At 42.8% G+C, this 16,411-nt stretch overlaps 1 protein-coding gene across 1 annotated transcript in view; it reads left to right on the top strand.

Moving 5' to 3' along the window:
* stk39 (serine threonine kinase 39) overlaps nucleotides 1–15,601 on the top strand; it is a 30,552-nt gene extending 14,951 nt beyond the window's left edge. Inside the window, exons 13-18 of the mRNA XM_024388934.2 lie at nucleotides 1,143–1,199; nucleotides 2,027–2,094; nucleotides 11,750–11,802; nucleotides 11,948–12,016; nucleotides 12,357–12,421; nucleotides 14,439–15,601. Coding sequence (XP_024244702.1) covers nucleotides 1,143–1,199; nucleotides 2,027–2,094; nucleotides 11,750–11,802; nucleotides 11,948–12,016; nucleotides 12,357–12,421; nucleotides 14,439–14,513 — 387 coding nt within the window. The 3' untranslated portion in view covers nucleotides 14,514–15,601. The remainder of the gene's footprint in view (nucleotides 1–1,142; nucleotides 1,200–2,026; nucleotides 2,095–11,749; nucleotides 11,803–11,947; nucleotides 12,017–12,356; nucleotides 12,422–14,438) is intronic.
* Nucleotides 15,602–16,411: the final 810 nt, after the last annotated feature.

Below are 16,411 nucleotides of genomic sequence, written 5' to 3'. Positions count from 1 at the left end.
GCCGCTCGGCAAGGAAGAAGCCACTGCTCCAAAACAGCCACAAAAAAGCCAGACTACAGTTTGCAACTGCACATAGGGACAAAGATCGTACTTTTTGGAGAATGTCCTCTGGTCTGATCAAACAAAAATATAACTGTTTGGCCATAATGACCATCCTTATGTTTGGAGGAAAAAGGGGGAGGCTTGCAAGCCGAAGAACACCATCCCAACCGTGAAGTACAGGGGTGGCAGCATCATGTTGTGGGGGTGCTTTGCTGCAGGAGGGACTGGTGCACTTCACAAAATAGATGGCATCATGAGGCAGGACAATATTGTGGATATATTGAAGCAACATCTCAAAACATCAGTCAGGAAGTTAAAGCTTGGTTGCAAATGGGTTTTCCAAATGGACATTGACCCCAAGCATACTTCCAAAGTTGTGGCAAAATGGCTTAAGGACAACAAAGTCAAGGTATTGGAGTGGCCATCACCTAGCCCTGACCCCAATCCCATAGAACATTTGTGGGCAGAACTGAAAAAGCGTGTGCGAGCAAGGAGGCCTACAAACCTGACTCAGTTACACCAGCTCTGTCAGGAGGAATGGGCCAAAATTCACCCAACTCATTGTTGGAAGCTTGTGAAAGGCTACCTGAAACATTTGACCCAAGTTAAACAATTTAAAAGCAATGCTACCAAATATTAATTGCGTGTATGTTAACTTCTGAACCACTGGGAATGTGATGAAAGAAACAAAAGCTGAAATAAATAATTCTCTCTCCTATTATTCTGACATTTCACTTTCTTAAAATAAAGTGGTGATCCTAACTGACCTGAGACAGGGAATTTTTACTTGAATTAAATGTCAGGAATTGTGAAAAACTGAGTTTAAATGTATTTAGCTAAGGTGTATGTAAACTTCCGACTTCAACTGTAGATGCTTTCTCTTTTTGAATGTTCATAAACAAAACAACAAAATGTTTTACATATTAATTGTTTTCTATTGACTCTTCTCTATTTGCTGACTGAGTTGAGCAATGACCTTGACCATGACCTTGATCTTGGGCAAATATTTGCTATTCTTAACAATGTTCACCCACTAAACACCCTTTCCATAGCACACAAAAATATATAGTTTACTAAATGCCTTTCTTTTTGTGCCACAGGATGAGGAGAATGCCAATAGTGTTCCCATTGAAGGGCTATCCATTCAGCATCCCCAGGTGAGGGTTTCAGTATCATCACCACCAGCAGCAGAGGCAGACGTTAATTTGTCATGATTCAGTGACCTTGATGCCCCACTGATTATGTGTGAGTATGTGCCAGTCTCCCAGTGGCTCCTGGAGGGGCCCTTTCAGCAGGTAATAACTCTGAGTAAATGGACATCCTGCTGATACTGCCAGCTCTAAAGTCATCTAAAACGCCCCGTGTCATTCTCTCACTGGCCATTGTCATTTCAGAAATGAGCCAGAGTAGTTTGAGGTTCATCCCCCGTGTCCGACAATGATAGAGGCCATAAGTGCTACTGCGGTTCTTACTTTGTTGAGTCAGGATTTATTCAGCGTCAAGGGTCCCGGGTGGCGCAGCGGTCTAAGGCACTGCATCTCAGTGCTAGAGGCATCACTACAGACCCTGATACGATCCTGGGCTGTATCCCAACCGGCAGTGATTGGGAGTCTCATAGGGTGGCGCACAATTGGCCCACGTCGCCCGGGGTTAGGGTTTGGCCAGTGTAGGCCGTCATTGTAAATACGAATTTATTCTGAACTGGCTTGCCTAGTTAAATAGAGGTTAAATAAAAAATGTTTTTTACTGATTGTGCCTCCTCATAAACAGAACTCAATAATCTTGTCAGAGTACATCAATAGAAGTATATACACTGTAGATATTGAATGTATTTTGTGTGAATTAATTCATGTATACTTCTGTGGGTTTTGTAGTTTAATAATTTCAGCATAGTGCAAGATACATATATCTATTTTCTATACTCCAGGAGATATTGAGGACTTGCTGGCTTTATTGACTCACCAGACTCACTCTTTACTTATAGGTGCAACCGTTTGAGAAGAACACAGGGCCCTATATTCAAGTTGCTCTGAATATGGTCCTAAGGCTAAGGTAAGCAGAGTTTGAATTTGTCCTGCTGCTAATAGACCTAATGATGACCTAATGATGTCTTGGCCCTCTAATGGGATCATCTGATAGAACCAAGGGCCGTTTCTCTCTAATCTTGCTGAGCGGTTGTGTTGGAGGGAGGAGAGTGTTACACTCCATTGACTCTCCATTTGCTCCGCTCTGCATATCTGTGTTCTCAGGGATTGAATTAGAGCAGGGATGGACAACTTTGATGGGGGTGGGGGCCACAAAAAAATCTGAATTCATCATGAGGGGCTGCAGTTGCTGGCAGGTCTGCGTAGTCACATCCATACCCCCCCCCCCCAGAACTATTTTCCTGCAATTATACACATTTTGCCATAGGGCGGAGAGAATGTTTACAGTTTTGACTATGATATGGGAGTGAGAATTACTCAAATCAAATCAATGGGCGACCCTGGCCGGTAATAAAACCACGATAATAAGTTTAGATAGCTGGCTGCTAAACTAATTTAGCAATCTAAATTCATTTTGCTGAAATTAGCTATTTCATTGACTATCAGTGACTGACCTACTAACAAGAGAGAAACTGCTGATCGTCCTCACAGTGGCAGACCACATGTAAAAACACCCGCACAGGATCGGTACATCCAAACATCACACCTGCGGGACAGGTACAGGATGGCAACAACAACTGCTTGAGTTACACCAGGAATGCACAATCCCTCCATCAGTGCTCAGACTGTTTGCAATAGGCTGCGAGAGGCTGGACTGAGGGCTTGTAGGCCTGTTGTAGTAAGGCAGGTCCTCACCAGACATCACCGGCAACAATGCTGCCTATGGGCACAAATCCACTGTCGCTGGACCAGACAGGACTGGCAAAAAGTGCTCTTCACTGACAAGTCGTAGTTTTGTCTCACCATGGGTGATGGTCGGATTTGCGTTTATCGTCGAAGGAATGAGCGTTACTCCGAGGCCTGTACTCTGGAGCGGGATCGATTTGGAGGTGGAGGGTCCATCATGGTCTGGGGCGGTGTGTCACAGCATCATCGGACTGAGCTTGTTGTCAATGCAGGCAATCTCAACGCTGTGCATTACAGGGAAGACATCCTCCTCCCTCATGTGGTACCCTTCCTGCAGGCTCATTCTGACATGACCCTCCAGCATGACAATGCCACCAGCCATACTGCTCATTCTGTGCCTGATTTCCTGCAAGACAGGAATGTCAGTGTTCTGCCATGGCCAGCGAAGAGCCCGGATCTCAATCTATTGAGCACGTTTGGGACCTTTTGAATCGGAGGGTGAGGGCTAGGGCCCGTTCCCCCCAGAAATGTCCGGGAACTTGCAGGTGCCTTGATGGAAGAGTGGGGTAACATTTCACAGCAAGAACTGGCAAATGGTGCAGTCCATGAGGAGGAAATGCACTGCAGGTGGCCACACCAGATACTGACTTACTTTTAATTTTGACCCTCCATTTGTTCAGGGACACATTATTCCATTTCTGTTAGTCACATGTCTCTGGAACTTGTTCAGTTTATGTCTCAGTTGTTGAATCTTGTTATGTTATTACAAATATTTACACATGTCAAGTTTGCTGAAAATAAACACAGTTGACAGTGATAGGACATTTCTTTTTTTGTTGAGTTTATATATATACCGAACAACAATTTCAAAGATTTTACTAAGTTGGAGTCAATTGAAATACATTCATTTGGCCCTAATCTATGGATTTCACGACTAGGCAGGGGTGTAGCCATGGGTAGTCCTTGGAGGGCATAGGCCCACCCACTTGGCAGCCAGGCCTACTCACTGGGAAGCCAGGCTCAGCCAAATATAATTTGTTTTTCCCCACAAAAGGGCTTTATTACAGACAGAAATACTCCTCAGCACCCTCCACCCCCCTCAGACGATCCCGCAGGTGAAGAAGCCAGATGTGGATGTCCTGGGCTGGTGTGGTGTGGTTACACGTGGTCTGCGGTTGTGAGGCAGGTTGGACTTACTGCCAAATTCTCTAAAACGACATTGGAGGCAGCTTATGGTAGAGAAATGAATGTTAAATTCTCTGGCAACCGCTCTGGTGGACATTCCTGCAATCAGCATGCCAAAACACTCTCCCTAAAAACTTCAAACATCTGTGGCACTGTGCTGTTAGTCAAAACTGCACATAGAGTGAGTGGCCTTTTATTGTCCCCAGCACAAGGTGCACCTGTGTAATGAGTATGCTGCTTAATCAGCTTCTTGACATGCCATACCTGTCAGGGGGATGGATTATCTTGGCAAAGGAGAAATGCTCACTAACAGGGATGTAAACACATTTGTGCATTGAGAGATATACGTTTTTTGGGCATATAGAACATTTCATCTTCCAAAAAAATGTTTTGGCTCATGGAACATGTGACCAACGCTTTACATGTTGTGTTTATATTTTTGTTCAGTACTGAGTATACCAAACTTTAGGAATATTGAGCTGCAGCTCCCTCTTTTGCCTTCAGAACAGCCTCAATTTGTTAGGGAATGGACTGTACAAGGTGTTGAAAGCGCTCCACAGAGATGCTGGCCCAATTTGACTCCAATGCTTCCCACAGTTGTGTAAAGTGTAAAGTTGGCTAGATTGTTGATTGATACATTGATACATTGTTGATACACACGGGAAACTGTTGAGCATGAAAAATCCAGCAGCGTTGTAGTTCTTGACACAAACCGGTGTGCCTGGCACTTACTACTATACCCCGTTCAAAGGCACTTACATTTTTTGTCTTGCACATTCACCCTCTGAATCTCAATTGTCTCAAGGCTTCTTTAACCTGTCTCCTCCCCTTCATCTACATTGATTGAAGTGGATTTAACAAATGAATGAATCCTTTTACTTGGAGATTCACCTGGTCAGTCTGTCATGGAAAGAGCAAGGTGTTCTTAATGTTTTGTATAGTGTATATATTTTGTTGGGGGGGGGGAATAGATCCGCGGGTCACCAGTTGCCCATCCCTGAATTAGAGGGCTGTTAATGACCTGCGAATGACCTGCGCTGCCACCAGACGTACCAACACTGACCTGGCCAGGTTAAAGACCTATTGCTAGAACACAATTAAAGGCTGTAGCAAGACTTGTGACCTATATGGAATAGGTTTAGGATTAGATTTCGGCTCAGACTTATCACTGTTTATATATGTGGTCTTTTTTATGATATGATAATTAGTGTTGATTTGGCCTCAACACTCCTCTAAGCCTTTCCCAAGAAGAACGTAGCTTATATTTATTGCATTGAATTGAGATCCTTTTTACTTCCCCCTCAGCAAAATGGAAGCAGATTTAAACCCATTGTCTAAAAGCAGAATATGCAATGCAAATGTGCAAAACTGCGCGCGTGTGCGTTAAGATGTCTGCCCCAGACATAGAGAATGAAGTGTTTCTGGACATTTTAAAGTCTGCCTTCTGCTCCCTGATGGGCTGAATGCCGCGCTGGGTGCAGAGTAGACTCTGGGTCGATGAGATAAGTCAGCATCTGAAGAGGCCTCCCCAGGCCCCCTGCGCAACACAAAGCCTTCCCCTCCACTGCACACCAGCAGGCCAACTAGAGGGTTGGCTACTAGAGAAATGTAATTATTCTAACCCTGACATGTAAATAAATGGATGCTTCTGTGAGCAGTGGGGCTGTAGCTATTTCTCAGTGACCAGAGTTCCATTCATTGCAGGCGTTTGAGCCTGTTTTTCTTTGCCGCGTATGGGGAGCGATGTACTGTAGAATCAGCCCAAACTCAGCCCAAACTCAGAGAGATAAAGTGGCTAGTTGTATGTGCTATGTATTAAACCTATCCTGCTCTGCGCTGAGGGCAGCCTCTCCACAGTAAATGGATTTCAGTGACGTGTCCACACCTCTGATCCGTGCTGAAACAGCCAGCCACTGTCTGGCAGCAGCCAACAGAGAGCAGCTCATTTATCAGGCCTCTCAATTTCAAGCCCTCTTTTAGCCCGAAGGACTTCAGATAAACTCAAATGCAACTCCCAATCTCCCATAGAGCGATAATGAATGGGGCTCTATTGCAATCGGTTTTGACACGCATTATGGAGAAATACGACGTTGATGTATTTGCATTGAGTTATCTCTATAGCCCTGTTTAGTCCACGAACTGTAAAAGTAGTCCTGGAAGCACTTGACAGAGCATTACATTACATTCGATTCGCTGGGAAGATACAGTACCTTTGTACAGGGGTGAATAATATTGGTCACATTTCACAGCTCTGTGAATGTGCTGTAATCTGGGCAGTGATACAACGGCGTTACATTATAACACTATCATGTGCACTCATCGTCTCTTTTCACGTGACAGAAAACCTCCGTGTCACTACAGTTTGTAATACACCAGCCTAAAGAGGTCTGCTGGTACACGGTCCCCAGAGGATCAGGAGATGACATGGTCACTGGTCACATTTACTGGCTTCATATGTGTGTGACAAACAGTAGGTCCTTATTAGCAGATACAGTGCAGGGAGGTAAGTGGCACCCTATTCCCTAGTGCGTTACTTTTGAAGCGTGCTATTTGTGATGCAACCATACTTGTGAGGACAGATTCTTTAAGTCTGGATTTATTGAGCGCTTGACAGCAGGATTAAGGCTAAACTGAAGAAAAGTCAAGAGTTTGAGAGAGGAAGAAGTACAAAGGGCTAAGTGTAGAAAACATGCTGAGGGTACTGAATATGCGTGTTAGGGGGAGCAAAGGAATCACAGAAATGAATGTTATTTTGCGTATTTTATAGAGTATCCCAACGGAGCTTGGGAATTCTTACAATTCTTACTCAATTCTTTGCTTGCTATCTAGTTAACATAATGGGAGGACAAGTGACGTCAATGGAGTTAATTTCCATTCAAATCCCATTTGTGTTGTGGGAAAACAGATGGGGAACGAGATCCAGCGTGTTTAATACAGGGTTGCAGGTGGGATTGCAGGGTACAGTGGGGAATCTTAGGCTTCCAACATGCAGGACTAAGTGAAGTGAAATAATGAACATTTGTCATAAAAAGACTGAAATAGAAATAGCACTATATATATCATAACAACTGTAGCAGTGATGCATGTCCATTGGGGTAGAGGCAGGATAAAGACTGTTGAGGGGGTGGGGTGGAATGACCATAGGGGAAGCAGCAGCATGAACATTGAGTGAAATAAAAACAACACACGTTTTAATAATAAAATAATAATGACAACTGCAACAGTGATGAATGTTGTTGGGGGGGGGTGGATGTCCATAGGGGGATTAGCAGGAGTATTGCAGTTATCCGACCTGATTCAACCTGAAACCTATAGCATTATTAAAGCCCACATAGAACAGTGCCAGCTATATCTCTCTCCAGTCACAATGGCATTACAGTAATCACTCTCTTATGGATACATCTTAATATTTTAATCTGTGATTGATCTGCAGCCTGTTACTAATACTTCTCCATACAATGATTATAAGATTGATCTTGTTGCTTTTCCAAAGTTTTCCGCTTTGTAATCACGATAATCAATGCAGATTAAAACGTAATTATGGTTTAATTCAACAATTGCCTCGCCGAAGACTAAAATCATGAACAGAGTTCTGGTGGTATTGGGGTGGTGGCTCTCTTGGGAAAAATAAAAAGCTAATTGGAAAACTTAATTGCATCTGAAAGAACAACACAGCACAATCAATTCTCTTCCCAAAACTGATGAGGGTGTTAAGGCTGATTAGAAAAGGATTTATGCTATTGTGAACCCGTTGATGAAGGCTCTTTAGAGAACTATATTCAGATGGGATGTTGATGTATGTCTGAAACAGAGAAAGGATCTCAGACACACTGGGGGACTTGAACCGTCAGGAACCTGAAATGAAAAGACAATAAGAACAACAGGACATTTTTGAATGACCTGGGTGTTGAAAAATGTTATTTTGTACATTTGACACGTCATCTTCACTGGCAATTGTTTGCTGATTGATTGCACTGTATATGTAATGATGGGAGGACAGAAGTCAACCAATGAACCAACAGTGCTCCAGGCATATGTGGCTATTGTGCTTTGTAGTGTTTAAACTGAATTATAAACCGGGTGGTTCGAGCCCTGAATGCTGATTGGCTGACAGCTGTGTTATATCAGACCACATACCACGGGTATGACAAAACATTTATTTTTACTGCTCTAATTACATTGGTAACCAGTTGATAATAGCAATAAGGCACTGCAGAAGTTTGTGGTATATGGCCAATATAACACAGTTAAGGCCTGTATCCAGGCACTCTGCATTGCATTGTGCATAAGAACAGCCCTTTGCCATGGGATATTGGCCATATACCACACCCCCCCAGGCCTTATTGCTCAATTAAACCCCTTTCAATGAGTCATATATATAGAGAACTATGAGCTATACTTTCCTCCACCAGGAAGCCAAAATATGAGAACGCAAAATTACATGCCAGCACAATCCATCCCAAATGAATTACTGGCACATTAACACTGTCTCCTCTCACATTGTGGGCCCATTCATGTAGGCATTTTCTAGGCTAAAGCGCTGAAGTACTTTTCATCGGACTCCAAACACTCCCCAGTTTACTCCCAGGTGTGTGTATTGATTGTGTTTGTTGGTGTGTCACTGCTACACAGGATTTAGAGGACTCTTGTGTAGTCGATACACAACAGACCGTCTGTTTTACGTGGCCTCGGTCTTGAACTGCGGTAAATACTCAGAGCTTTACACCTAACTTTCCCCAACATACCAATCATAATTCTGGTCAGGACAGACTGTAAACAGCTTCAGTTACAGAGTGCAGTTCAGAAGTGTTAATGTGTTCTTTAGACTAACATTACCTGAGGTACTCAAGGGACCTGAGACTGGCAGTTTCTCTCAGAGCCTCTTTTCACTACGAGAGATTGCCTAGAGATTTCGCGAAAGTACCCTCGGCTAGGCCTGTTACTGTAATGTAAACTTGCGAACTTGTCACTTCTCTTTTAGTCTGAGAAAGTCCTTAGTCCCAGTGTTTGCCAGTCAAGTGTTTGCCTGAGCTCCCATTGCCTACCAGGGGAAATCTGTTTTAGCAGATAGAACACCCCTCTATACACCCAAGAGTTATTGTAGTTCATGCTTTACCGAGTAAACACTCCTATCTCCCTAATGCTTGCTAGTGCCCACTGGCATCTCTGGTGATTCATTTGGAGGGTGTGGTATGCTGGGATTTGAAGATGACTGAGCAAAATCATGGTCTTATTCTGTCCCTGTGCTGATAAAACATGAAACTTAAAACTTTACACAGTTATTTAGGAAAATCTTAACACTGGTAGCAAGACTCTGGAATACTGAAGTTTTAAAAGAAAACTTCTAAACTGTTTCTCAATCTGTGTGTGCGGTTTATTTACCTCCCACAATATAAGCTGACAGAGACTTTCCAGGCATCTGCTGCCCATCTCTCTGGAGCAGGACTAAGTAGGCAAATAGAGACGCCGGGCTCAGGCCCTCTGACACAGGTGTGGTTACAGCATCCCTTTACAGCACGCTCTCACAATGTCCGTGGCTGAAATGGAGAGATTGCAGACATCCTACATCCATCTGCTAAGTTCAGGTTTCGCCCCTGACTTCCTCTCTCTAGCTGCGAATCTGCAGAATTGGACGAGTAAAGTTGACTCACAGGCAGCTGATGGAAATCCTCTCTCTCTCTCTCTCTCTCTCTCTCTCTCTCTCTCTCGCTCTCTCTTTCTCGCTCTCTCTCTCAGAACTAAATCAGCCCTCAATGATGTATCGGAGCATGTTACTTACATGCAACATGTCCTGTGAAATGTGAATCGGGGGCTAGCAGGTGGGCTTAGATGGATGTGATTTATGCATCTTAATTACAGCCCAAATTAATCCACTCCCACGACACTGTACAAAAGCTGTCACACCCATCAGCCACTGTGTAGGGAGTAGTTTTTAGGACTAAATTCACCATGTACTGTATTAATGGAAATGTTAGAGAGAATTTACCCGGGGTTGCACAGCGTAAAATTAACATAGGGTAGACATGCGGATGGACTTTCACTTAATGTGGCCTATCATGCAGTTTCTTAGGAGAGGCATTGTCTTGTCTTGCTGGATTGAAGTTGCTGCATAAGAAAGCTGTATAAATGAATAGGCTGCGGTAGTTCTGAGCCATATGTGAGCTCTACATTAAAATGCGGAACTACTAAAGCCCTTTTTACACCATTATCCTCAGCCAACCTTCTGCTGTTTTGCTTCTATCACCCTCTGGAAGAAGAAAAGATTCTACACGTTTTACATAAGACCAATAATACAATTGCAACTGAGCTTCAATATTCCCTGTTTCAGCTGCGTTCCGACACTTCATCTGACCTCAGTAAAGGATCAATCATGTACAGGTGACAAATATGAAAATCCCCCAGATTGCATTCATGTAGGAATTCATCTGTTTTCTTCTCCTAAACCAGAGCTATATAAAAAGGTCAAGGACATTGAGATTGTGGAAACACTTCAGGCAGTAGTATACCTCAGACATGCTTTTATTAATTATAACTCATTTTATCTTTACCAATGACTTAAAGTCCTTGTGAAAATGTAATTATGGTTTCATTCAAATGAGGCTTGTGAACATGTTTGTCATTAACGGTCATTTAAAATATGTTCGGACTACTTTTGTATTTCGACGGACAACAACAATTACACTGTTTGCGGGACTTTAAACATAGTACATGTAACCATAGTGATTCAAATGGGCATGAGATATTGCTGGAAATATGTATTTCCTTATTCTGGTCATTCCACTGCAAGAACACTTCAAATCCAAATCTTCCACAGCCGCAAGTACGTGATTGCATTAGCACAGTTACAATATCTACTTCATGGAACCCATTGAGATTCTCTGTAATTGATCTTTTCCTCTTTTCCTGCTGATATATATATACATATTTATATATATATATATATATATATATTTTAAAATTTTTTGCATAATCATGTTAGCCTTCTATTGTCTGTGCAGAGAGAACTTCTATATACATGTTGTCACCGCAAAAGGCTGTATACTGTATATGCCCCACTGGTACACAGAGCAGAGTGAGGGTTTGGCCGATGCACTATAAACATGGCGTTTACTGTAGCCATCAGTCAGCTGTTCTTTGGAACCCTACACAAGACTTACAATGCATCATAAAAGCATGTATTTATTGAGCTTGCAATGCTACCTATTTCATATGCACAAGACACATGCAAAGATGAACATTTCCGCACTAATTCTTCACCAACTGTGTTGTCAGTAAATACAGGATGATATTAGAGTAGCCAGTAGTAACACTGACTTAAGCAGTTAGTAAGAAAATCTGATCTGCTTAACATGACCCAGTGTGTTATGCCTAGAGACTTGTAGTGTTAAAGTGTGGATGTGTGGCAGCCAGGCTGTCTTTTTCCATTCCACTATTCCTTGGGGTCCGCTTGTCAGGAGCCTCCTCAGACAGTCTAAATGAAATAGACCGTTCAGGGAGTCTTGGCCTGGTCCCAGATTTGTTTGCGCTGTAGTAGCCAACTCATCTGACTATTGTCATGCCATAGTTGTCTTAAAGCACAAACAGATCTGGGACCAGACTAACTAGGTCCTGTTCCTATGGAGGACAGCCTGTTGGGCACATCTTACACGTGGCACATCTTATACTAATCAGCTTCTCATCTCTCTTCCTAGGAACTCCAGGAAGGAGCTGAATGACATCCGCTTTGAGTTCACTCCTGGCCGAGGTAAAAAGCTGCACAAAGTGAAGCAGCTCGTGTTATAATGTTGTTATTAGCGCCCGTTATTGTATTTGGTATTGAAGTGTACTGTAGTACCGTTGGTCACATGTTTACTTCTCACCTGGTTGTAATACTGTGTGTCTCTCCGTAGACACGGCTACTGGGGTTTCCCAGGAACTGTTCTCAGCTGGTCTTGTCAATGGACACGATGTTGCTGCCGGTAAATGTCTCATCCTTGTTTTTCTGTTATACTGCGGGGCTTAGGGTGTATTTTCCGCGTGAGGTGTGCTTGATTTAGCTTGGAGTTTGTACGTCTGGGACTATTTTACTGGGCAAACAAAATCAAGCACAGTTAAAGTATTTAGGAATGGATTTGACACATGTATTTGACCCCGGTCTGATATTTTCAAAATAATCATATCCCTCTCAAAGTCAATGTGAAGCATAAGAGCAGCTCCGTACGGTCTTGATTAATGAATGTGATCTGTGATTATCTGATGTGACTGTGTAACAACACTATTAACGCGTGCATTCTTTATATATATAACATTACCTTGCAGTTGCGGCTAACCTTCAGAAGATTGTAGATGACCCGACCACCTACAAAGTGTTGACCTTTAAACTGGTGAGTACCCAGACGGTAAATGTCACACCACCTCATGTCTCAAGATAGCTACGCGAAATAAGAGCCGGATGCTTCCAACAAAAAAAAACACACAACGTTACATCACACCGACGGATTGACTTGAGAAAATGTACTGTCATAATATGTATGTTAAAGGACATTGCTCTAGGGTTGTGATGTCTGGAAATAGACACACCGTTCAAATCCCAAATGAGCGGTGGTGCTAGAGAATGGGAGAAATCTGTGATGACAGGCGTGTCGCAGCACTGGCTTTGTCCTTTTAAGTGGGGTAACTGATGGGTGACGCTCCTAATCTGCACGTATGCTTCCCCCCCGTGCACGGCGCGATGGGATTTACATTGATCCACACCGAGCAAAACAATTCAATTTCTCTACGGAGAATAATTAAAAGGAAGCAATTAATGACAATCCCGGGTGGTTTGCCGTAGTGTTAGGGCTATTTTCTAGCGCCCTTTTAGATGGCGCGGATGAGGTAAACAACATCTGTGCGGTGGGTCACAGTACATCACTGTCCGCCCTTTCTGCCATGTCTTATCGGCAGATGGTGAATGTCGCTGGAGACTCTCTGGAGTGCAGAACTGCATCAGAGGACTTAGTGGGGCAGCAGGCAGACTGTGCTGCTTGCTGGGGCCTGGCCCGGGTGTGTATATATATATATTGGCCAGAGCACTTTCCCACTTCTATTTGTTAACACACTGCTCTAGTCCAGGCGGCACAAAGTCACACAGAGCCACTCAACTCCAAATATCGACCAGAAACACTGAATTATGTTTGCGGCCTCTACACAGACAGCTGCAGCCACAGACGCCGAGGAGAGACAGAGCCCCTCTCCATGCTCTGCTGTAAATTGCTGGAGGCAGGCAGATATTGGGCCACTGACTCACACTGTACCACTTCCAGGGGGGATAGTGAAGTGAAAAAGGGATATCGATTGGCTCACAGGGACTCCACTCAAACCAATCTGAATGCATGTTGCCAGTAATAAGGCCTACTTGTGGGGCAAGCATAGGAGCATAATTAGTTTAGAATTTAGCAGTAGAAACTCTCACTCTCAAGTGAACCTGTCGATAAAATACAACTTGTATTTCATCAGAGCTTTTCTCTAGTTTTTTGGAGGCCTTTAGTGGAGTAATCAGTGCCAGTGACGCAAGTGCGGACAAAGTAATTATGTGTTTCTTAAAAAAAGAAAGGCATGCCTGCTGAAACCATCTTTTTTAGAAGTCCTGTACATATAAAAAGCCTTGTTTTAAAGGACTGCCTATATCGTCCTAATTAAACGCAACAGAGACCTGTGCCACATGGTCATAGAGCTTTTAACAAAGACCATTATTTTTCAGTACAACGCACATAACACAGAAGAGTGCTGTGGGTTGCTCTGCAACCAGTCACAGTGGAAAGCTGTCGCATCATACTATTATTAATTAATCGATGAAATGAATACCTGAAGGCAAATGATCGTTGTGCGTTTTGCATCGTTTGTTCCACATGATGTCTAGAGACATGGTTCTAGTCACAACAGTAATGGGAAATAACTTGATGTAGTAATTGAAAGGGCTGTTAAGACGCCATCTCTGAGGATATGAGGCGTGTTCTATTATTAAATGGATGAATAACATTGTTCTACCTATGCTGTAGGGAAAAATACTGTCGATATCTGCGAAAGCTCTCTCCATAGATGTTTCCTTGGCGTTTCATCTTTTGAAGGACTGTAATTCCTCTACCGTGCTCTCGTGCCCTGTTACGAGAGGACAAATCTCTCCTGTGCTCAACTTTTTTTCTGGGCTGTAAAGGATTTAAGACCAAACACGTCACAAATTATATGAATCCGTTAAACAGTAGCTTACTACTTAAAGGAGGATCAGTGACAAAACCGATCCTTATTGTTAGGGTACAGCTTTTCACTGGGTGTTGGATTATGTCTGGTAATCTTGCTGTGTAGGTGGCTGATAGGATCTTATGGTCCCCAGCCAACCCTTTTAATCTGTTCCTCCATCAGGTTTCTGGCTGTGATGACACGGAGATCGCAGATGACGTGAAGCTGATCGGCTTCGCCCAGCTGAGTGTTAGCTGATGCCCCCCTCATCATGTCCAAAGCGGTTGAGATGGAGGAGGTGGGTCAGAGCAGACAGACAGACAGACCGAAAAGCACCAGACACACCCCTTTCTCCCTTTCTTCCATTCTCCCCTCCCTGCCCTGATGCCCAGCTCTGTCACAGTTCAGCTAGCCCCCCCTCCCCGACGACATTCCACCGCCAAGAACCCCCACCCAGGCCAGACCAGCGGAGGGACCAGGATTCAGCCCAGGAAACTAAAGATGTACACAGGCGGTAGTAGTTGAGGATAAAACAAAGTGGCTTAGGAGTTGTGCAGTTGTTTTTTTTTTTTTTTATCATGGTACCTCTGCTTTCAGCGAAACTCATACTATTATTTATTACATTGAGAATGCCTTTTATTTGTTTCTCACTGTTGTGTTTTCACAGTGAAAAATATATTCTTCAACTTCCATTTCAGACCACTCATTTGAGATAAAGAAATGTTCCTCAGTGGTCTGTATTGTAGTCCCTGTTCAGAATGTACGATTTATTTTATTGACAGAGAAAAAAAAGCACATTTTCGTGATAAACATAATGAATGTTTTAAAAGGAATTAACTGTACTGTGTATAGATGATAGTAAACCAATACATTTATGGGACCCATTTTCGGTGAAAGTGACGGAAGCCTGCTGACGTGTAAAATGTGCTGCTTCTTCATAAGACAGTGTTGATGCTTAAAAATGCTAGAGGTGCCTTGTTCATTGATCTGTGCCTAAGAACGTAGGTAATGTGTGAGACCGCGAACAGCAGAACTTGTTTGTTTGGACCATTTCACAAACATACATGCCTATATTCCAGCAGTGATACAACTCAATGGTAGTATTTTCTCAAGTCAATAGTTAAGGACAAGCTACAATGCACTTTTGGGGCAGATTATATGCACCTGACAAAACAATGCTTAGCCCTGGGAGACTTGTGTTATGAATTGTAATGAGAATTTAACCTGTATTCTTTGTCATTACATAATGGTGATTTGAACCATAACCCAAACCTTAATTCTGTAATATGCTTCAGTTAATGTGTTTTCCCGAAGCCAAATTAATTGATAAAATCTTGAAAAACTCAGTTTCTTGCTCTGACTTACTGCACTACAAGATGTTTTTTCCGACATATTATTCTCTGAAATGTACTGTATAACAATGCATCCGCAAACGAAACCCAAAGGAAACTATTGAAATGGTGATGAGCCATTCATTTGTCCAAAACAAGTACAGTAGCTCTAAATTATTTTCTAAAGTATTGAAAGTGGTAAACAAATATTAACTTGTTCTAAATACTTTATTTCAAGAGGTAAGTTATTGTGTTTTCTATGTACAGTAGTTGTACCATTTACGCATATTATCTTTGTTCTGTAATCGGCTGATTAAAAACATTTCTGCAGAGGAGCAACAAATGAATTGCTATTATTAAAACTAAAGTTGTGTTGAGTTGGTTTGGTGTTGATTTTCATAAACATTACCTAACTGAAGTCATTCTGTACAAAGCGGAGTGTCATAATACAAAACATGGGTGGCAGGTAGCCTAGCGGTTAAGAAGAGCGTTGGGTCGAGAACCCCGAGCCAACCAGGTGAAAAATCTGCCACTTAATGTAAATTGCTCTTGTAAGTCGCTCTCGGTAAGAGTGTCTGCTAAATTACTAAACTGTAAATGTTAACATTACAATGTGCTAATGTGAATTAGAACAGGTTAGGCAACCATGTCAAGGTCAATTCTCCCAAGTCTGTATGTAAAAGGCGGTGAGGTGTCCTTTCAGCCAAATAGTGTCTCCATTTATTACATACAGTATTTGGCATGTTGATGTTTGGAGGATACCTAAGGTGAATTGAACTGCCTAGATCCACTGAAAATCCAAAATGTTACAAATGCCCTCTTTCA

This window comes from Oncorhynchus tshawytscha, linkage group LG26 (assembly GCF_018296145.1).
Source record: "Oncorhynchus tshawytscha isolate Ot180627B linkage group LG26, Otsh_v2.0, whole genome shotgun sequence".
Classification (NCBI taxonomy): domain Eukaryota; kingdom Metazoa; phylum Chordata; class Actinopteri; order Salmoniformes; family Salmonidae; genus Oncorhynchus; species Oncorhynchus tshawytscha.
The sequence above is the reverse complement of the archived record's forward strand: the minus strand, read 5'-3'. Positions and strand labels throughout refer to the sequence as shown.